Below are 22,838 nucleotides of genomic sequence, written 5' to 3'. Positions count from 1 at the left end.
CTGTGGCTGCTTCCCCAATCAGCCTAGCTTGGCTGCTTTTAACCTCTCTTCTCCAGGAGTGGGGGAGCTGCCCCACTACATGCATCACCATGTCACACTCCAGCCTTTAAGTAACCAAATAATCTTACTGATGTTACCCCATCTTTCCTCTATCCCCTCCTCACTGTGTTGTTACCACATTCTCTGTAATGTTTGAAATTAGATTGCAAGCTCCGGAAGGTAAAAACCAGGCACCTTGGTGTGTTGAGTTGCAAATAAGCACAATTTGGGATGTTGTAAAATTACTAAAAATGCTTGCGTGTGGAAGCTTCCTATCCAAGCATTGATTCTCCTTTTTTGTGCCTGATCCTAGCCAAAAGCAGATCCAAGGTGTATGTGAATTTCCTCCAACAATCTTCCCAGGCAGTTTTATACAGCATACGTTAGGAAATCATTGATCACAACTTTGGATAAATGAGTATCCTGTACAAATACACCACATATGAATCGACTTTTGAGACAATGTGTGTGAAGTGGATTCTGAAGTTCACTAAAGTAGGCCTATCTTTATTTAAATAAATTTAAAAAAATGCAAGAGATTATTCTGCAAAATAGGAAATGTCTAATGATTAGTTACACAGCAAGAACTGACAACTGGAACTGCCTTACATACAACACAGAACTATGAATCTTTCTTCCTTCCTGGCTATTTTCACAGTGGTGGTGTTGGATGATGGTTTTTTGAATTGCTGTTTCATTTGAACACTTGCATTCAAAGGGTTTCCGTCAAATATGTGAAGATACGACAGTGTGCATTTTATATCACTGACTTGTGTTCTAGCAGTAAAATGAAGCCATTGCATATTTCCAAAGTGTTTGAGATGCTACTTGTCAGCCACAACTGGAGGTGCTTTCATTTAACGTAGCAATCTAAACGTTAGGTTTTGGTTTCTAGGTTTGTAAAGAATAAAGCTTTTTGAAATGTTAAAAACTGAAAGAGAGAAAATATATGCATTCAAATGAGATGAGGGAGCTACCCGGTAATCAGGAAGCCTTATTCAGGCTTTCTTAGGTGGGCGCCTTTGGCAGTTCCTGATGAGGGTGGAAGGAACAGCTGAAATGATACTTGCTAAAGAAAAAATTGAGGACACAGACAATTTAGTTTTCAGATTTGTAGTATAAAACCCTTTTCCTTGATGATAAGAACTGCTTGTAGATACCTCTTTCCAGTACCACTATTTTGAAACAAATCCCACCCTCCTGACTCTCAGTGAGAGGAACTACTTGCCTGAGCAAAGTGAGCAGGCTTTGGCCTATTATCTGTAATTTTCTTAGGAGTTATCAGTGATGCCATTTCTCTCCCCTCCCTCCAAATATGGAAAAATTTTACAAAAACTTTCTTCTAACTTCCATTTATTTTTTTAAGATAGTGGTGTCACATTTCAGGGCAACTGCACCTGTATTCCTCCTGCGTGGTTCACCAAGGGCACCCACTCCAGGCTCCCTGCTCCTCAGCTGTCACCTCTTTTGGGCAGAGACCCATATCTCTCTCCCGCATGAGTAGAGGTTTTCTAGGCTGCACCATTCCCTGCCTACATTGTGATAGTCCCAGCAAGCCAGGCTGCCTAAATAGGCCTGCATCTGCACTTTGCTTTCTCTTCAAAGACTACGAACAATGTAATAGTCAGCAGTTATGAGATGCCACACAGCTCTTGATAAGCAAGCACATTTATTCTTAAGGTGAAAGCTTTACAGAAAAAAACATTCAAAACAATAAAAGAACCTACACACATGCTAAAACACTTACCAGCCTCAGGCTCTGATAGGTGTCAGTTCTTCAGAACCCACAACTGGGTTTTCCCCATGATTACAAGTTCATAACTGTCTCTGATTCAGAACCAGAACAACCAATGAATAATTCAGTCTTTCCTTTATACTGCTTGGGCCTTTGATCTTGTCCTCATGTAACAGGGGATCAGCTGACAAAGGCCCACTCCTCAGGGCGTACCTTGAAAAGGCTGGATTTTTGCATAACAAGGGCTTAATTTATGCAGGGGCTTGTCAGGGCTCAGCCCCAGCGCCTCTTTTGTCAGTGCTGTGCAAGGCATAACGTCTCACATATGGTGCGTGAAAATTCATACTGTGCAGAGGATACCATTTTGTAGAACAAAATGGCATCCTCCATGCAGTGTGACCTCTCATGTATTGTGCGTGCAATGTAATGTTTTATGGAAGATGCCATTGTTATTGCTTGAGGCCTGGCACCTCTTTGTTGCTAATTTGAGAACTGTGCAAAACTGGGGTTGGGGGGTGAGTTTGTATTCACCTCCTCCTAGATATTTCCCAGAAAATCCACTTCACACATACTGTCTCAAAAGTCCATTCATATGTGGTGTATTGTTCAATACAGTCCTTTGCTCACCCAAGCCTTCCATCACATCTCCCCCTAGGGTCACATACAGTTCCAGCCCACAATAATACATGAACTTAAACATAAGCCAGTAAGGTTTTTCAAGGATATTGCAGAAAATTGCCATATCTGTCACAAGTGGGTGCTGCAGATCGCTCTCCTAGACACCCTGATTTTGTGCTGGCTCATAAGATACAATCTGAAACCATCAGGGATACCAGACTATACCTTATAAGCAGTATCTTGGCTTGTTTTGGCTCAGCTTTAAACCAATGGTTCCACTCTGTGTCTAAGCATTATTCTGTTCGAGGCCAGGCAGATATCATATCAGAGATGTTGTTTTCATTACAACACAGACAGGAGGCATTTCGATCCAGAAATGGTGAGATGGTTTTACCAGACCTAAGTAGCAGTTGTATTTAATGTCTGTTAAAATAAAATGAAAATACAATATTTCAACTATATTGCCATATATCAGTAATAGTTTATACTATTATTGACATGTTGTGACATAATGTAAAAACAATACAAAATATATAAAAATAGTATTCTAAATTAAATTTTGAAATACCAAAATGATATTCTGAAGGTTTCTAGAACATTCTTTTTAAATTTTGGAATATCTTGTATATCTTTTTTCACAAGAATTTTTGTTTAAATTAACATATATTTTGAGACATTTCAATTATTTTTTTTTTCAAATAAACTTTTGAAGATAAATTTCTGACAAGCTCTAGTTATAGATATATAGATATGTAATATACACAATTTAGTGTAATATAGGCCTGGCAAAATTCAATTTTTAAAAATATAATTTTGGGGTTTAAGCATTTTGTTTGATTTTCATAAATTAAATGTTTACAGGTTTACAGGAAATTCTGGGAGGATCAGACAATGGCGGGGAGGACAAACAGTAATTATTTAATGACAGTAGACACTGAAGTTCAAAGAGTTAGCTTTATTACCTTTAAAACACAAACTGTCAATGTCACATTTCAAAATACTCAAAGTAAATATTCTTAAATCAAACTCTAAGTTCTTAGGAAGCATTTTTCTTTCCCTGCCTATCTGTATATTTTGCTCATTATTGATGGAAATTTTTTTTTATTGCTTTGGGTGTGTATGGTGAAATTGAAGTTTATAGACGTTTATCACTAAAAAAATCTAATATAGTGTGTGTCCCAAGATAAAAAACAGAAAAAAGTCCCCTTGAAATTGAGAATTAACATTGCTGTACTAGGGCTTTCCTATTGACATGACAATAGAATATATACAGTCTCAGAATGAAAGCCTGATTGACTGAATTAATGCAAAAAATCCTATCAACTTCACTGGGGCCAGGATTTAACCTTTAAGTAGGAGCATATATGACACTAATGCTACATCAGCCAAATCCTTATTTACTAAAGGCCCAATCCTGCACAGACTTATAGTACGTACTTAACTTTTCACAGTGCCTTTTTTGGATCAGTGCTTTAAGCTGCACTTACTGATACAAAAAATCTTACTGGCTTGAATAGCAGTTTGAGCTGAATGAAGATGAGAATTGAACGAAGAATTCCTTGTGATTATGACGGTAGCTACCCTACATGTCACTGTGCTATGAGATGGGAATGTTATTCATGGTATTCAATAAATATTGACAGATCGATTCAGATGCATGTGTCTATTTGTTAAATACACTTATAATGAAAAATTATGAAAAGTAAATCCTATAGTGTATCATGGACAATAGAATGGTTCCATCTGTAAAATAATGCCATGGAGCATATAATGTAAGTATTGTGTTCCATGGGGCAGTATTTTACTAAGACAGGCATGGGATTAGTTGCAGGGAGAGTGGGGGGACAGATGGCACAACACATATAATATAGTTCTAGAGACTCAAATACTATCCAGATGGCCATATATATTTGGCTTGTTTGAACAAAAGCCTGAAGTCAAAGTTTGGATTCTCAGCATTTTTTGTTTTTATTTCAGTCTAGACTGGAAAATCTGAAGCCACTGTTTCTCTGACTGTTTGGATAGTCACTACATGGTTTGACAATCTATTTCTGCAGCCCTGTTCCATAGCGTAATAGAAGTTTGTGAGACACTCCATTACGTTGTTACAGATTTTAGTGTAACAGTATGAGAATTTTGGGCATGCTACAATTCTTCCATTGAGAAATCTCAGTGGAGTATATTGTATGTGATCTCAAGAATGACACACTTCATTATGTGACATTATGAGTTTCTTTCAAACTATAGCATAAATAGAATCCTTTTCATGTACAGGAATTTCAGTGGAACTTTACTTCTGATATGCTGCAACATTTTGAAAAATATTTATTGCAAATTTGTAATAGCCACTTTTCAATACTTATGTCATATTATTTTCAAAATAACAAAGTGAAGCCACGCTCTTGACAAGTACTGTTCATGCATAATTTGTAATTTCAAAAGCCAGTGGTGCTGTCCTGCATTTTTAAATCTTGGAATGAAAAGAAAATCAAATGTAGGTGAAAGATTGCTTGGTAACTGACAAACTTGCATGTCCTACTGTAGCTGGAAAGTATTTTTCTTTGAGATACCATCTCTTTGAAAGTAAGGGTTTATAACAAACTCTGACAGCTCCTTAGCTATAGTATTACAAATGCAATGATATAAAATACTGTAAATAGTAAGGAATGTCTCTGTCTCAGAATCCTTGTCGCTGTGAAAGTGTAAAATAGTCACATGTCAAAACACAAGATGGAAAAATATTAAGAAGAAGTCCTTATCATGCCTTTGGTAGGCTGATACACAAATTATGGTTCTGATGTTGCAAGATACTTAGGGATAGATTGTTCAGTGCTTACTCGTGTTGGTCGGCACTTATTCACATGAGAAGTGCTAATGAGATTACTTGTGAGTAAATAAGCACCAGGAGTTACACAGTCTATGCCTCAGTGCCTCCGAAAACGTACTGAAAACCCTCAACTTTCATTGACTTGAATGAAAGATGAGGTGCTCAGCCTCTCTCAAGTGATGCTCTGCATGTCACAACATCTGATCTTATATGAACAATCTCACTAGTGACTACTGGAATTTACAGTGCTAAATCAAATTGTGAGGTGCTTGTGAGACAATCCATTTGTATCTGGACATGAGATCTAATGAATCATTCGGTATCTTGGTTTCTGTCACTATCACATTGCCACCTTTACATGAAGAAGGGCACAAAGAATTCTACTGTAGCACAAAAGCAAAATACATTTCAGAGGAGTAACACCGGTGTAAAAGTGGAGTAGCATAGTGGAGAATCAGAAAAACCCCCTCATTCTAATTTACTACAAGGCTCTCAGTTTTACCACACAACTCTCTGGGCCCTATTCCCAGACCCTTTATGGCTGCTTTGCATGGGTTCAGTAGTGCAGAGTAGCCATAAAGCTGATAGATGAGATGTTCTGTGTTATTCGTACTCTCATAGGGAGTAACAAGGTTTTGTAGCACCAGCATATGACTCCACCTGCATTTTAGGCTCCTGGTTCAGGGGTTGCTTCTGAAGCAAAGGGCATGGCCAAGGAGTCCTTAAACCCCAGCAATCTTCAGCTACCAGGCCAGCTGGGCTTAAGTTAGAACAACCTATTATTATAAACCTTACTACAATTACACTCTATAAAAATTATATATTACTTTTTACAGCACTCAAAAGTACTTGACTCACACTGTGGATTAGAAGGCAAAGTTGCTGCCTTGAGGAGTTTACAAACTAATTTCCGAGATGAGGCAATGAGGGGGTTGATAGACAGCTAGGAGACAGATAGAGGCAAGATCAATAAGATTATATGGTAAATGAATGAAAGCTACTGCACAGCATTATCGAGTAAAGAAAGGATATGGATGTGTGTGTATATTATAAATAATACATAAAAGTGCTCCCTTTTAATACTCAAGAAATGAAAAAGTAATTCCAACAACCCTTTAAAATTTATGCTACTGGATAGTTTAAATATTTCTTTTCCCATCTAATAATGTTATGAAAAATTGATATTTTCAGTTAAAATATTATTTTAATGTAAGACCAGCCCTTTTTGATTTACATTTTTATAAAGACCTAAAAGAATGATTATAAAATGCAATTAATCCATGTTTATTTACACTTTATCATCAACAGGAAGTTGATGGGATAATGATATTATATAGTTAATACTCGTAGCTGAAAGCCTGTGATCTCATATGGGTATCATTCAGACAGTCATATGTGTAAAATAGCCTAAAATGGCTCAGAACTTTAAAACCTGGATGGTAACAGACCACAAATTCTTAAGTCTGGTGATGATCCAAAGATGCTTGTAGCAGTTTCCATCTCTTCACAATCACGTAACGCACTCTAGGCTTAAAAGTTATGTTCGGAGTTACTGTATGTGCTGGTTGCATTGATTTGTTTGTGGGTAGTGTTGTGCTGGGACAGTTGAGTGGATTTGCACAGGTGGCGAAAGAGGGTTGTGTGCTGCTGTGCAGGACTGTAGTTTAGGGTTATTGTATGTGCTATTGGAAGGGTGTGGCATCAGGGCCATACAACCAATGAGCAGTTGCATGCAAACTAACTGTAGAGTTAGAGTGGTGATTGGTTGAGTTACCTCTGAGATCACAATGGTCTAAGATTCTTGGCATGGCATAGATACATGCCTTACTGTAGCTCTTACACCACACAAGTGCAGTTTGTAAAGTCAAAATGGCTGAGAATGCAAAAATTGGATGGTAACAGACCACAAAACCCAGGGATAATTCAATCTGGTGACATTTATGAATAAAAAGAGCTCTCGACTATGCTTGTAGTTGTTTCCATCGCTTGACACTGACTCAAACATTTTAGGCATCAGAGTGATATTCCTGGAATTGTATAATATAGATATGCATTAGCAAACTCCCAAACATAAGTCAGTAATCTAAACGAGTAAGGAAAATACCATACCTGATTCAATTCATTTAAACTTACCATTTCCACTAAGAAGTTTCTTTTGGCACAATCAAAAATAGTACAACTATATCTGAAGAATGAGATAATTCTAACTTTAAGTACATTGCTCTGCCAGTACCTCGAATGTGTTCCCCACTAATTGTTTTTTTCTATATCCTTTTTCTTTCTTTGTTTTCCAAGTAATTTAACATATTTTCCTCAGAAGCTAATTTTTTTCTGCATCATTGTCAAGGTTCCTCCCCCACTCTGAACTCTAGGGTACAGATGTGGGGACCTGTATGAAAACCTCCTAAGCTTACTTTTACCAGCTTAGGTTAAAACTTCCCCAAGGTACAAATTAATTTTATCTTTTGTCCTTGGAATAACCACTGCCACCACCAAACTCTAACTGGGTTTACTGGGAAACGTAGTTTGGACACGTCTTTCCCCCCAAAATCCTCCCAACCCTTGCACCCCACTTCCTGGGAAAGGTTTGGTAAAAATCCTCACCAATTTGCATAGGTGACCACAGACCCAAACCCTTGGATCTGAGAACAATGAAAAAGCATTCAGTTTTCTTACAAGAAGACTTTTAATAGAAATAGAAGTAAATAGGAGTAAAGGAATCACCCCTGTAAAATCAGGATGGTAGGTACCTTACAGGGTAATTAGATTCAAAACATAGAGAATCCCTCTAGGCAAAACCTTAAGTTACAAAAAAGACACACAGACAGAAATAGTCATTCTATTCAGCACAATTCTTTTCTCTGCCATTTAAAGAAATCATAATCTAACGCATACCTAGCTAGATTACTTACTAAAAGTTCTAAGACTCCATTCCTGTTCTATCCCTGGCAAAGCAGCATACCGATAGAGAGACACAGACCCTTTGTTTCTCTCCCTCCTCCCAGCTTTTGAAAGTACCTTGTCTCCTCATTGGTCATTTTGGTCAGGTGCCAGCAAGGTTACCTTTAGCTTCTTAACCCTTTACAGGTGAGAGGATTTTTCCTCTGGCCAGGAGGGATTTTAAAGGGGTTTACCCTTCCCTTTATATTTATGACAATCATAAATCAACAGTGCTGTACTTTCTGATGAATTCTGACAGACATTATATGGAAATCTCACATTTTAGTTTGATTTAATGCTGTGTTACTTGGTACTTAACTCTTGGCATCATAAGAACAAGGGTGTTTTCTCTCAATAAAATTAAAAGTGAAAACCAGGGGTAAATACTCTTTGTGTTACCCTAGATAATATTGGTGCCAGTGAAGTCAATGGTGCTTATTTGTAATATATTTATTTATCTTCCTGTCTTTTCATTATATTCCAGATTTTTATTTTATGTTATTTTATCCTTCTGGAGTAGGAAGAGATTTAAATGTTGTTTATATTCCTTGACAGATGCACCCTTTTTTTACCTATTGGAGCATAAGCTTTCGTGGGTTAATACCCACTTCTTCGGATGCATGTAGTGGAAATTTCCAGAAGCAGGTATAAATATGCAAGCAAGAATCAGGCTAGGAATAATGAGGTTAGTTCAGTCGGGGGGGATGAGGCCCTCTTCTAGCATTTGAGGTGTGAACACCAAGGGAGGAGAAACTGCTTTTGTAGTTGGCTAGCCATTCACAGTCTTTGTTTAATCCTGAGCTGATGGTGTCAAATTTGCAAATGAAGCTCAGCAGTTTCTCTTTGAAGACTGGTCCTGAAGGTTTTTTTTTTGCTGCAGGATGGCTACTGCTATTGTGTGTCCAGGGAGGATGAAGTGTTCTCCTACAGGTTTTTGTATATTGCCATTCCTAATATGTGATTTGTGTCCATTTATCCTTTTTATGTAGGGACTGTCCAGTTTGGCCGATGTACATAGCAGAGGGGCATTGCTGGCACATGATGGTGTATATTACATTGGTGGACATTGATGACATCTTCATCAAGTGATGACATGCTACATTGATGACATCTTCATCATCTTGACCCAGGGGAAGAAAACCCTAGAAGAATTCTACCACGATTTCAATAGCTTCCACCTCACCATCAACCTCAGCCTGGACCAATCTACATGGGAGGTCCACTTCCTAGACACCATGGTGCAAATAAGTGATGGCCACATTAACACCACCCTATACCGAAAACCCACCAACCGCTATGCCTACCTTCATGCCTCCAGCTTCCATCCCGGACACACCACATGATCCATTGTCTACAGCCAAGCGCTGAGGTACAACCCATTTGCTCCAACCCCTCAGACAGAGACCAACACCTACAAGATCTTCACCAAGCATTCTCAAAACTACGATACCCACACGAGGAAATAAGGAAACAGATCAACAGAGCCAGACGTGTACCCAGAAGCCTCTTGCTGCAAGACAAGCCTAAGAAAGAAACCAACAGAACTCCACCGGCCATCACATACAGTCCTTAGCTAAAACCTCTCCAGTGCATCATCAGTGATCTACAACCCATCCTGTACAATGATCCCTCACTTTCACAGGCCTTGGGAGGCAGGCCAGTCCTCGCCCACAGACAACTCAGCAACCTGAAGCATATTCTCACCAGCAACTACACACCGCACCATAGTAACTCTAACTCAGGAACCAATCCATGCAACAAACCTCAATGCCAACTCTGCCCACATATCTACCCCAGCGACACCATCACAGGACCTAACAGATCAGCCACACCATCACCCGTTCATTTATCTGCACGTCCACCAATGTAATATACGCCATCATGTGCCAGCAATGCCCCTCTGCTATGTACATTGGCCAAACTGGACAGTCCCTACGTAAAAGGATAAATGGACACAAATCACATATTAGGAATGGCAATATACAAAAACCTGTAGGAGAACACTTCATCCTCCCTGGACACACAATAGCAGTAGCCATCCTGCAGCAAAAAAAACCTTCAGGACCAGTCTTCAAAGAGAAACTGCTGAGCTTCAGTTCATTTGCAAATTTGACACCATCAGCTCAGGATTAAACAAAGACTGTGAATGGCTAGCCAACTACAAAAGCAGTTTCTCCTCTCTTGGTGTTCACACCTCAAATGCTAGAAGAGGGCCTCATCCCCCGTGACTGAACTAACCTCGTTATCCCTAGCCTGATTCTTGCTTGCATATTTATACCTGCCTCTGGAAATTTCCACTACATGCATCCGACGAAGTGGGTATTCACCCACGAAAGCTTATGCTCCAATACGTCTGTTAGTCTGTAGGGTGCCACAGGACTCTTTACCACTGAATGCATCTGATGAAGTGAGCTTCATTTACTTACTTACATACTTACTTCTGCACTGCTGCTGGCAGCAGCTCTGCCTTCAGAGCTGGGCTCCCAGCCAGCAGCCGCCGCTGTCCAACTGTCCAGCTCTGAAGGCAGGGCCACCACCAGCAGCAGCGCATAAGTAAGGGTAGCAGTACTTCAATCCGCCCTACAATAACCTTGCGACCATTCCATAACTCCTTTTTGGGTCAGGCAGGGCCATTCCTAGGGTACAGAGAATCAGGGTGACTGCCCTGGGCCCTGCGCTTTGGGGGGCCCCACAGGTGGGGAGGTGAGGCTGGAGGCGGGTCAGACAAGCGGGGCGAGGAGGCAAATGGGGAGGCGAGCAGCACGTGGGGGGGGCTGAGGAGGAGCCCCCCTACCAGAACCTCCCCCTCCCACCTGTGCCTCCTGCCTGCCGGCGGGCCCCACCAATCAGTGCTTCCCCCTCCCTCCCAGCACCTACCACCTGCCATGGATCAGATCAGTTTCACGGCGTCAGCAGGCACTGGGGGGGAGAGGGGGAGGAGCAAGGGTGCAGCATGCTCAAGGGAGGGGCGGAACTGGGCGGGGAAGGGTGCAGCATGCTCAAGGGAGGGGCGGAACTGGGCGGGGAAGAGGTGGGGCAGGGGTGGGACCTTGGGGGAAGGGGTGGAGTGGGGGTGGGGCCTGGGCAGAACCAGGGGGAACACCCCCCAGCAGATAGGGGCTGAGTTTCTAATGTCCTGGGCCTCCCACCCTCTAGGGATGGCCCTGGCATCAGGACCCGTTCAATTACAACACCGGAAAATTCAGATTTAAATAGCTGAAATAATTGAATTTACAATTTTAAAAATCCTATGACCATTAAATTGACCAAAATGGACTGTGGATTTGGTAGGGCCCTAATTATATTGTATAAGAATCTCACAATCAGTGTACAGAGCTACACAGTAATAAATGTTGAGAGACGCAGCTGTCTCTATTTTCACATACAGTAACTTCCTCCAGAGGAATAGGGGTAAGTTAGTATCAATATGATATTTACAACTGCATACGACACTCTGACAGGAATTTCCCATAAATTATAATAATTCTCTATTACCATTACAATTAGATTTAAAAATAAAGGTACAAATCCATTCACACTCTTATTTGACTGGGGTGAATTTGTGTACACCAGACCGGGGATAAATCTGGCCAATTTATAGCTATAGTATATGCTGTTGGAGTCTTTGGACAAAGTTAGAAGAAACTTTTGGATGGAAAGATTCTGAATGCATCTGCAGAATTTTATGAGCCTTGGCTATAAAAGTGAAGGAGCATAAAAATTTTAGAGACACTTAATGTAGCCATGTATTGAGTCATATTAAAGAGGATGGATAAACCAGAAAGCAAACAGAATAAATGTTTGGCTAAACAGACTTCCTGAGAAATAAATTATCAAGGTTAGTCAAGAACAGAAAGAATTGTGGGGAACTTCAGAGAGACCTAAATAAGGTTGGCATCTGGGCAACATGATGGCAGATGAAATGTATTGTTGACAAGTGCAAGGTAATGCCCATTTAAAGGACCAATTTAAACTACTCACACATGTTAATATTTTCTAAATTTACTATATTTATTCAGGGACAGATCTAGGTCTCACTGGGGACACCTCAGGAAAACATCTTCTTAGTGCACATTCAAAAAACAAGGAAGATTAGCTACATTAAGAAAGGATAATAATGAAAATATAATACCACAAATTAGTGATTAAGCCATCACCATGAATATGGTATTGAGTGTTGGTCGACCTGTTTGAAAAAGTGTATGGAAGAAATATAAAAGTCCAGAGAAGGGCAATAAAAATAATGAGGTATAGAAACTTCCATATGCAAAAGATTAGAGGAGACTCATTTAATTTTGAGAGAAAACAAAGACACGGCAGAGGTTTAGAATCTGATGGATAATATAATGGCTCAACTATTTATGCTTTTCTACATAGAAGAAAAAATACAATTGTACTTTAAAAACAACAAATTTAAAACTGGTAAAAGGAAAAAACTTTTACACAAAATACAAAATTAATCCATGGAACTCATTGCCATGAGATATTGAGGCCAAAAGCTTAGTCAAATAATAAAAACAGATTTAACATTAATATGACTAAGATCATCATCTTCAGTTACATCAGACAGTATATAAAAATGTAAACCATCATGGTTCAATTCATAAGCCATTTGCTAACTACTGGGGGATATGAAGAAACTTCTCTAATGCAAAGGGATTTTGCATTTTTCAATTAATTTTTTTTCCATTTTTCTCCTCTTTCTGAAGCATCCCATACTGGCTGCTCTCAGATATAGGAAACCAGTCTTGAAAATGATTAGGGGGATGGGCACGTGATTTATGAGGGGAGGCTGAGGGAACTGGTATTATTTAGTCTTCAGAAAAGAAGAGTGAGGGGGGATTTGATAGCAGCTTCAATTACCTGAAATGGGGTTCCAAAGAGGATGGAACTAGGCTGTTCTCAGTGGTGGCAGATGACAGAACAAGGAGCAATGGTCTCAAGTTGCAGTGGGGGAGGTCTAGGTTGGATATTAGGAAAAACTATTTCACTAGGAAGGTGATGAAGCACTGGAATGGGTTACCTAGGGAGGAGGTGGATTCTCCATCCTTAGAGGTTGGAGAATCATCCCAGCTTGACAAACCCTTGGCTGGGATGATTTAGTTGAAGTTGGTTCTGCTTTGAGCAGGGGGTTGGACTAGATGACCTCCTGAGGTCTCTTCCAACCCTAATCTTCTATGATTCTATGACATGTCATCTATGACCCTCAGTATAGTAATTCCTATCTTCCTGTAAGAAGAAAGAGATGAAATAGCTAGGCCCCCAGTCACAAAGACTGAATCAAGAAATTCAGCTGTGTGGTATCCAGAATAAGCAATATGGTTCAACTCATTGAAGAGAGCTTCTCAGCTAAAAAGTTCAGATTAAGATCCAGATTCATAGAATCATAGAATATCAGGGTTGGAAGGGACCTCAGGAGGTCATCTAGTCTAACCCCCTGCTCAAAGCAGGACCAATCCCCAATCAAATCATCCCAGCCAAGGCTTTGTCAAGCCTGACCTTAAAAACTTCCAAGGAAGGAGATTCTACCACCTCCCTAGGTAACGCATTCCAGTGTTTCAGCACCCTCCTGGTGAAACAGTTTTTCCTAATATCTAACCTAAACCTCCCCCACTGCAACTTGAGACCATTACTCCTTTTCCTGTCCTCTTCTACCACTGAGAATAGTCTAGAACCATCCTCTCTGGAACCACCTCTCAGGTAGTTGAAACCAGCTATCAAATGCCCCCTCATTCTTCTCTTCTGCAGACTAAACAATCCCAGTTCCCTCAGCCTCTCCTCATAAGTCATGTGTTCCAGACCCCTAATCATTTTTGTTGCCCTTCGCTGGACTCTCTCCAATTTATCCACATCCTTCTTGTAGTGGGGGGCCCAAAACTGGACACAGTATTCCAGATGAGGCCTCACCAATGTCGAATAGAGGGGAACGATCACGTCCCTCGATGTGCGGGCAATGCCCCTACTTATACATCCCAAAATGCCATTGGCCTTCTTGGCAACAAGGGCACACTGCTGACTCATATCCAGCTTCTCGTCCACTGTAACCCCTAGGTCCTTTTCCGCAGAACTGCTGCCGAGCCATTCGGTCCCTAGTCTGTAGCTGTGCATTGGGTTCTTCCGTCCTAAGTGCAGGACCCTGCACTTATCCTTATTGAACCTCATCAGGTTTCTTTTGGCCCAATCCTCCAATTTGTCTAGGTCCCTCTGTATCCTATCTCTGCCCTCCAACGTATCTACCACTCCTCCCAGTTTAGTATCATCCGCAAATTTGCTGAGAGTGCAATCCACACCATCCTCCAGATCATTTATGAAGATATTGAACAAAACCGGCCCCAGGACCGACCCCTGGGGCATTCCACTTGACACCGGCTGCCAACTAGACATGGAGCCATTGATCACTACCCGTTGAGCCCGACAATCTAGCCAACTTTCTACCCACCTTATAGTACATTCATCCAGCCCATACTTCTTTAACTTGCTGACAAGAATACTGTGGGAGACCGTGTCAAAAGCTTTGCTAAAGTCAAGAAACAATACATCCACTGCTTTCCCTTCATCCACAGAATCAGTAATCTCATCATAGAAGGCGATTAGATTAGTCAGGCATGACCTTCCCTTGGTGAATCCATGCTGACTGTTCCTGATCACTTTCCTCTCGTGTAAGTGCTTCAGGATTGATTCCTTGAGGACCTTCTCCATGATTTTTCCGGGGACTGAGGTGAGGCTGACTGGCCTGTTGTTCCCAGGATCCTCCTTGTTCCCTTTTTTAAAGATTGGCACTACATTAGCCTTTTTCCAGTCATCTGGGACTTCCCCCGTTCGCCACGAGTTTTCAAAGATAATGGCCAATGGCTCTGCAATCACATCCGCCAATTCCTTTAGCACTTTAGATTCTTCCTGTATGCACATCTGTGGCATTCAGTTTACAAGAAGTCTGCTCTCGCCTACCAAAACGTCAATAATGAAAACTCAGCATGGGATATAAAATCAAGCTGGGTTCTTTCTGGCTTGTGCCTCACCAGTAATAAGATTATGCAATTAGAACTTCATTAATAATTCTGCTGATGATACATGAGACAGAAAAGAATACAACTCTATCTGCCAGACCAGAATTTGGTTTCTTCCCAGGCTAATGGGAGGAAAAAATAAAATAAAATAGTTGAAATCATTATTTTTGTCAGAAAACTAAATTGATAAGTCTTAATACCAAATAGCTAAACTATATATTCATAGAAGGAGTTTCTCTATTCCAAGGAATATATTTGGTGAAATGGAATTTTTATGTAGAAAGAAAGGATCTGTTCTTCCTACACACTAGTACAATAATAGATTTGGACGAAATTGGTGAAAACTTTTTCACATTTCTTGCAGTTTTTTAACCATTCTGTGTTTCATGATTTTGCATACCAATTTTTTAAAAATTGTTCTTGAAATTTCAGGAGACTGGTAGTTTTTCACATTGAAGCATGCCTAAAATTGAGTAAATTAAGCCACTTTTGGTTGAAACTTCATATTCGCATATGGTTTACCTGACATGAAAGCACTCTAGTTTGCTCATGCATATATGTGTGTGGCCTGTTGGCTGTATATTTACTGTGATTGAACTGAGCAAAGGGCTGAGATCCAACATCTGAGTTCCATTCCCATCTCACCTAAGGATTGGCTGAATCGCATGACAGTAGTTTGACACTTTGAACTTTGTTCTGTTAAAAGTACACTTCTAATTCTCTAAATTGATTTGGAGTTTGATAAACCACATGTAATTCATCTAAATATCTTGGCGGTGTATTTTTACCTTAAAATAACAGGAGCTGCTAAATATATCAACCAAAATTAGTAAATGAAGTGTAAACTGACTTTGGAAATTAGGTGCTACCATTGGGAAAAAACAGCAAAATCCTAGTAAAATACAAATATATAGAGTGAGTGACCTGTATTTTTAGAGTTAAATCTTTGTAAATCAACAGTAAAAGGTTAATTTAAAGAAAAAATCTAATTGTTCTGCTGAGACCTCACTGGACAGGTCAGCAGGATGGCAAATACCATATTGAATTCTTCCCTGTGCAGTGATTGGATAAGGGTCTGGGAGAGGGAGGAGCTGCACAACTCACATCTGGAGTCTTGAGTAGTTGGAGACACCCACAGCGGGAAAGCCCATCCCTTACTTCCTGCTGACAATCCTCCTCATACTGGATGATGGGAATGCCACTTTAAGCAGAGGGTAGCAAGAGAAAAGCCCACACCTGCTCACCTGCAGAAAGGTCGATAACTGGCAACAGGCAATTTGGTTGGTTTTTTTGTTCCACAGAATCCAATATTCCTTTTTAAATTAACTTCCTTGGTTTTAAGTGGATCAAAAATAACAGGAAACAATAAATTAACACACAAAGTAATCAGATCAGCCCAGTGAGATAGCTCTTTATTTGTATCATCTCACATTATTCTTGGCTCAGTCTCCAGCTCAGATATCTCTAAAAGGGGTTAATCTTCAAACTCTGCCACACAGATTGTTCCAGACATTAATGATGCAGTAAATGCACAGTCCTGCAGATCCTGACACTCTATACACCACAGTTGGTTCTTGAACACTCAGCTGCCATATGGTATGGCTGCTGGCCATCATGTGCTTCTGCCTGACAGGGTGGAGCAAGTGCAAGCTCATGCTGAGCACATGGATGAGAGGTAGGCTCAAGAAGCCTCCTTGATACATGGCCCGAGGTAGGTCCTGAGGAACAGGGAGTAGCCAGAGATGATGCTTGGACTGCTCCCTATAATAACCTATGCCATTTTTCTTTTGGCTACTATTGTGTTTGTTACTGTTTAAAAAAGTGCAAGAGGCTGAATGCTCCTTCTGCTTACACCAGCTGAGAAGAGCAAAAGCTCAGACTTTGGCAAGTGGAGGATGGAAGAGGAGAGGAGATATATGGCTCCAGTACATGTTTCTAATTTCTCCAGAGCCTGTGGAATGCATCACAGGCATCTTATTCGGGTAGGGCAGGAAGATGTTGATGGGTTAAAGGTTGTTCCTCTTCTAACCAGGTAGATTTCGAAAAAGAAATCCACACAGAAGTTAATGCTTTTCCAAACAGTTTTAACTCCCCTTCAATACCATTAGCCCCATCCCAGGAAGTAGAGATGCATATAGGGTTTTGTGTGTGTGTGCCTTTTGCTTTTTAGACACACACACAAAACCTTATTATTAAAGAGCCACACAGGCACACTGGAATCCAAATAACCATATTTACTAATTACATACAACATGCAAGGCCTGGCTACATACATACATTGGCTTCTCAGGCAAGGTTTTGGTGGCTTCTGAAACATAGAAGACAGTGAGGGTCACTAGAGGGTCACAAGAAGAACAAGGAGTACTTGTGGCACCTTAGAGACTAACAAATATATTTGGGCATAAACTTTTGTGGGCTAAAACCCATTTCATCAGATGCATGGAGTGGAAAATACAGTAGGAAGATGTGTGTGTGTGTGTATATATACACACACACGTACATACATACACACACACACACACAGAGAACATGAAAAGATGGGGTTGCCATACCAACTCTAACGAGACAAATCAATTAAGTTATTATCAGCAGGAGAAAAAAAACTTTTGTAGTGATAATTGGGATGACCCATTTCAAACAGTTGACAAGAAGGTGTAAGTAACAGTAGGGGGAAAAATTAGCATGGGGAAATAGTTTTTGGTTTGTGTAATGACTCATCCACTCCCAAAGGAATACTGCCCAATTCCTATACATTAAAGGAAGGCAGCATGATTCCCAGGGACAAGGAGTTGCCTTGGAAATGCCACAGGCTTGTACCCAGGGAATTGGCTCCCTGAACTACTATCCTTCCAGCTCACGGGGCTATAGCCCGCTTTCCTGCAGTGCTCTAGATTTTGCTGCATCACTAACCACAAATGAGTTCAGAAACCACTTCAGAGGTGAGAGAGAAGGGAATACCATGAAGTGAACTATGCAGCATTTCTAGCTAATGTTTTCTCCTCCCATGGGTTTTCCAACAATAGGTGATGATCAGGAGCTAGTAATCAAAATAAGTTAAATTAGCACAGTAAAATGGCTCCATTCAGCCCACTGTATTCGTATGACTCTTCCTGGCAACCAGACCATTTGACTCCAACTCACAAAGTGCAAAGAGAAAGGATAGGAGTCAGGAGGTCTTGCAAGGACCTAGCTCAGTCTAAAATTTATTTGGTAAAAGTTAAAGGAAATTTCTAGGAAAGGTGCTAAGTTTTAGATATTAACATAGTTAATGTTCAAGTGTTTGTGCAGCAGGATAGGTTATAGTATATGAAGTTTGAGTGGTTTTTTTGTGGTTGCCCACAATTTAACTTTCAACTGTGTGTGCGCACATAGGCATTCTGCTGTAGATTCTACAACCATTTAGGTTTTTGTTTTATTCACAAGACAACACATTGTGGAATCTAAATTTGTAATAAGCTCCTCCCCTTGGAAATTTGGCATAGCTGACAGTAATAAATCATTCAGATGTTCACCTCACAAGTCCTGTGGAGCATCATGTATCTTCAAATTGCAGTGTGTGTACAATACACTGAAAATATAATGAAGCTAGAACACAAACAAATCACTGAGGAGATGTTCTACATGAAAATTTACAAAAGCAGCGCTAAGATAGTGCTAAAGGTAGCACTAAAATAGCCTTCAAGGAAAGGAATGTCACTTGATAACTTAAAAATAACCTCAAGTGAACGGCAGTAGTAGAGCAGGTGAGAAGGTTACAGAATCACCGTGTTATAGTTTTTCATGTGTTATTTTCATACATCAAGAAAACTGTAAAACAGACGACTGGAACTCGATTATGCTCATATAACTCCCATTTCCTCAGATGGTTTTGCATGAATGCACCCAAAGTTAGAAAGATTTTTTTGCCTAAAATATTTAAATGATGATAAAACAAGTCAGGCCAAGATCAAGTTTGAAATTTAGCTATGGACCTGAACCTTCTGAGGTTCAAATCCTATTCAGTGCAAAGTGAAGAGTTGTTCCTCTAAATAAGATAATGGCACAGAACACAGCTTAATCACTTTCTGGAGCTTCCCCAACAGTTATTATGCCTCCAAATTGGGTGTCAAACTCATTTTGGAAGAGAGAACCAAACTCCATTTTTGATTATAGGCAGGGGTATACATTTAAAACTACACACTACCTTCAGTCTACAGCAAGATAGCAATGGGAGGTTTCCACAAAGATCCAGAGTAGAATATGGACTATTATTGTTTGTTGAGTAATTTATTGTCACATTCAATTTCACTGGGAAAATCTGCTCCCTTGTAGAACTGCTACAATTTTGTCCACTATTTCTCTTTCTTTCCCATCCTATTTTTCTGTTTCTCTCCCTATTTCCACCTCTCTGTGGGCTTGACTCTCACCTCTTCTCCCATTCCATTCACTAAAATGATCATCAATAAAGCAGTTCATGTTGACAATATAGCATTATCATTGGACTTTAAAGTTGACACTCCAGTGAGATCAATATAGACAGAAGAGTTAAATCTAAGTAATTGTTTCAGGCTGTCTACAGACTCAAAGACATTTCAGCACTAGTTACATTTGGGAGGTTACTTTTTATTTTTAACAACAAGTTAGATTCTACACAGTCTGAATACATCAGATGGGCTGGATCTGGCTCACAAGCTGTATGTCCTAAAGCATTTTTGCCCATATCCATGGAGCTCATACAAATACTCCAAAGTTCATTTGCCTTGTGGGAGGAAAATACCTCCATGCCCACCATACTGGGTTCCAAATCCTGTTTCAAACTGGAGAAGATGAATACTCTTCTACACTATCAATATACTTCCCAGGAAAAAAAAGTAGTGTGTATCACATAAATGTGTTTGCCAAATGGTGTTACCTCTCTACTTATTTTATAGATACAATGGGAAAATGATATTATTTAAAAGGAAAAAGAAAATGATAGCTTTCCCAGTCCTTCACTCCTATTTACAGAGTACATTCTCTGAGACACAGGATTTATCAAAGTATCACTTTTTGATAGAGCCCTTTTAAAACAATAGTGGCAGCACATCACTGCTGATGAATGATCTGTTTCAGGAAGAGGGAGTAATCTGTGCAAAATACATTTTGAATGCCTTTTCCACCCAATCATCCTAAAAAGTATCTTTTCCCTAATATTTTTCATGATATGAATGGGGGTAAATGAATAGGAGAATAAACACACTCCTTACTACTGAGTACATTTTTTTTTAAAAGACAGAAATTAAGTAACTCTGTGAGCCTGGCCAGAAGACAATTGTCCTTTTGGAAGGGAACACCAGTTATAGTAGAACTGAAATTGGATTCATTAGTAAGCACCTATGATTCACGCAGTCAGAATGTTCAATGTGCTGACCATTCCCTTCCTTTAGAAGGCAAATCCCACCTCAGGGGATAAACAACTGGGTTTTTTTTTTTTTGTTATTCAACTTCTATTTTTGGGTACAGAGGCAATCAGGAATGTGCCTTTAGCAAATTTTAAAAACAATTTAGAAAGTCATAAACCATGTTTGTAGGGATCTGTGGTATCTGCAGTGTTTACATACACACACAATACCTAGCATGATGATATTATGGGTTAGCTTTCACATTCCTGACTTTCTTTTCTAAAAAGTCTCACTAAAACTTGACTTTTCCCATATTAAGGAGAAAAGCCTGTGATGAGAGTCAGATACAGTAAACTAAATGCCATGCTTGTCCTTTTAAACATCACTTACCACATTTGGATCATGTTTGTAATTACATTTCTGCAGCAACATAATGTTAATTGAGATGTGCCATCTCCCATCTCTGGGGTGTTCATGTTAACAGGATTCCTGCCAAACTCCCACAATGATGACAGCATTTATAGACAAAATTATACACAATACAATCCAGTTGGACCTACCATGCAGCTGAATAATACAAGAAAAAAATAGCCTTAGCCTAATGATGCAGTCTATTTCTGAATTATGAGGCAAAGTTGCTACCATGCTATTTCTCATAAACTCAGATATCAGAAATGATCGGGCCTATATCTGAACTGCACATTTCATAATATAGTTAGTTCTCTTCTCAAATATATGTTACATTATTATATCTCATCATAGCACAGACCGATGTGAATATCTGCTCCTTGTTAAACTGTAATTATGACTGCAGACCGTGATGCTGGTGCTTGCAGCTCTAGCAGTGTAACTCTACATGGGGCATTTCATGACAAAAACTTCTGCTCTGAATGCTGAAGAAAAAACACATATATGATCACATCAAAAGCAAACCTCAGCTTCCAGTACCTGTTCAGTAAATCCTGAAAAACCTGACAGAAATTAGAGACAAACTGGTGTCTCGCCACATGGTTCAAGTATAATAGTTATGCACTGAAGCAGTACTTACAACTAGAGAATATCAACGGGCAAGAATGTTCATCCATTGGGAAATTATGTAGCTGCAGCTGGCATTCTGCATTGATGGTGAGCCTGTGGAAAAACCAGGTAATTGTCACTATATATCAGCACAATGAAAAGTTAAAGGAACGTGGTAGGGTAATTGTGGGTAATTGTCCAAGACACAATTGAGAAATTTTGAAGCGTGGCCACAGAATTAAATGCTAGGAAATGGGTGAGATAACTGTGTGTGATCAAACATGGAAACAGAGCTTTATGCAGTGTTGTATGGGTTTTGCTTGGTATTACACTGTAAACTTAATAGCCTGATCTGTGATATTCTTTCTCCCATGTTAGGCGACCATTTTTAAACTAGTTACTATCTACAGTTCTTATCAAAGAACTTTTAAAATGCATTTAACAAAGATATGCTCAATTAACATAGGTCAGCACAAATGTTTGCAAAAAATCTCGACCACATTTTAAAGCGATGTTCAAAATGGTTTGCTAACACAGGGCACACTACAAATAAGGTCAGTTCTTCAATTACCATTAAGACAGGGGATTCCATCCATGAAACTACAAAGTCAGTCTATATATTTGACTAGATCATATCATATATTAGTTTTATTTGAAAGCTATTTTCAAGTAATGGACACTATATTAACTTCACTGATGAGTTTGCCCAGCAAATGACAAATTTTAGGAAAACTAATTAAAAGGTAAACAAACTAGATTTGAGAAGGTCTAGATGCCTTAAATTTGGGCTGACAGCCGGAGAAATGCCTATCTTGTTTAAGCTCAGCTGTAAGTAAATTAGTTCTCTCTGCCCAGGAGTTTTAATTGTACAACAGGACAGGATTCCAAGGTTGCATGCACAAAAGTGGCCAGAGAAGAGGAGGAAGAGACAATGGACCTGGCACAAACCTGTACACTGTTTCTTGAATTTAGAAATTTAGTCAACTCAAGGCTGTTCTTTCTGAGGCATCTACAGTGAAGAAATTGGAGATATTACAGCTGTCTCTTACCTACAGTTCTGTAGAGTCAATAGTCTGTGACAATAAAGACTGCGTACTTGTCGCTGAGTTTTATGTCCTAGCTGGTGAACATTAGGGTTTATAGAGTTCCTCCTACACAGAGGAAAGGTTGAGTGGTAAAACTGGAATCAGAAATCCTTGCATACATTTAAAATGCTCAGTTAAGCAAAGGAGGGCTGTAACAGGGTCAGCTGGATCCTGAGCACCCCGTGGCTTGCAGTGGCTCTGCAGCATCCT

General features: G+C 39.8%; 1 protein-coding gene across 2 annotated transcripts in view; it reads right to left on the bottom strand.

The window, feature by feature from the left end:
* Positions 1-22,838, bottom strand: part of GABRG3 (gamma-aminobutyric acid type A receptor subunit gamma3) — a 517,692-nt gene that overhangs the window by 200,620 nt on the left and 294,234 nt on the right. For both annotated transcript variants that reach the window (XM_074965596.1, XM_074965586.1), the window contains exon 5: positions 21,575-21,657. In XM_074965596.1, coding sequence (XP_074821697.1) covers positions 21,575-21,657 — 83 coding nt within the window. The remainder of the gene's footprint in view (positions 1-21,574; positions 21,658-22,838) is intronic.

Source organism: Natator depressus, chromosome 1 (genome assembly GCF_965152275.1).
Source record: "Natator depressus isolate rNatDep1 chromosome 1, rNatDep2.hap1, whole genome shotgun sequence".
NCBI classification, from domain to species: domain Eukaryota; kingdom Metazoa; phylum Chordata; order Testudines; family Cheloniidae; genus Natator; species Natator depressus.
Note: the sequence above shows the minus strand (reverse complement) of the source record. Positions and strands in the feature narration are given on the sequence as shown.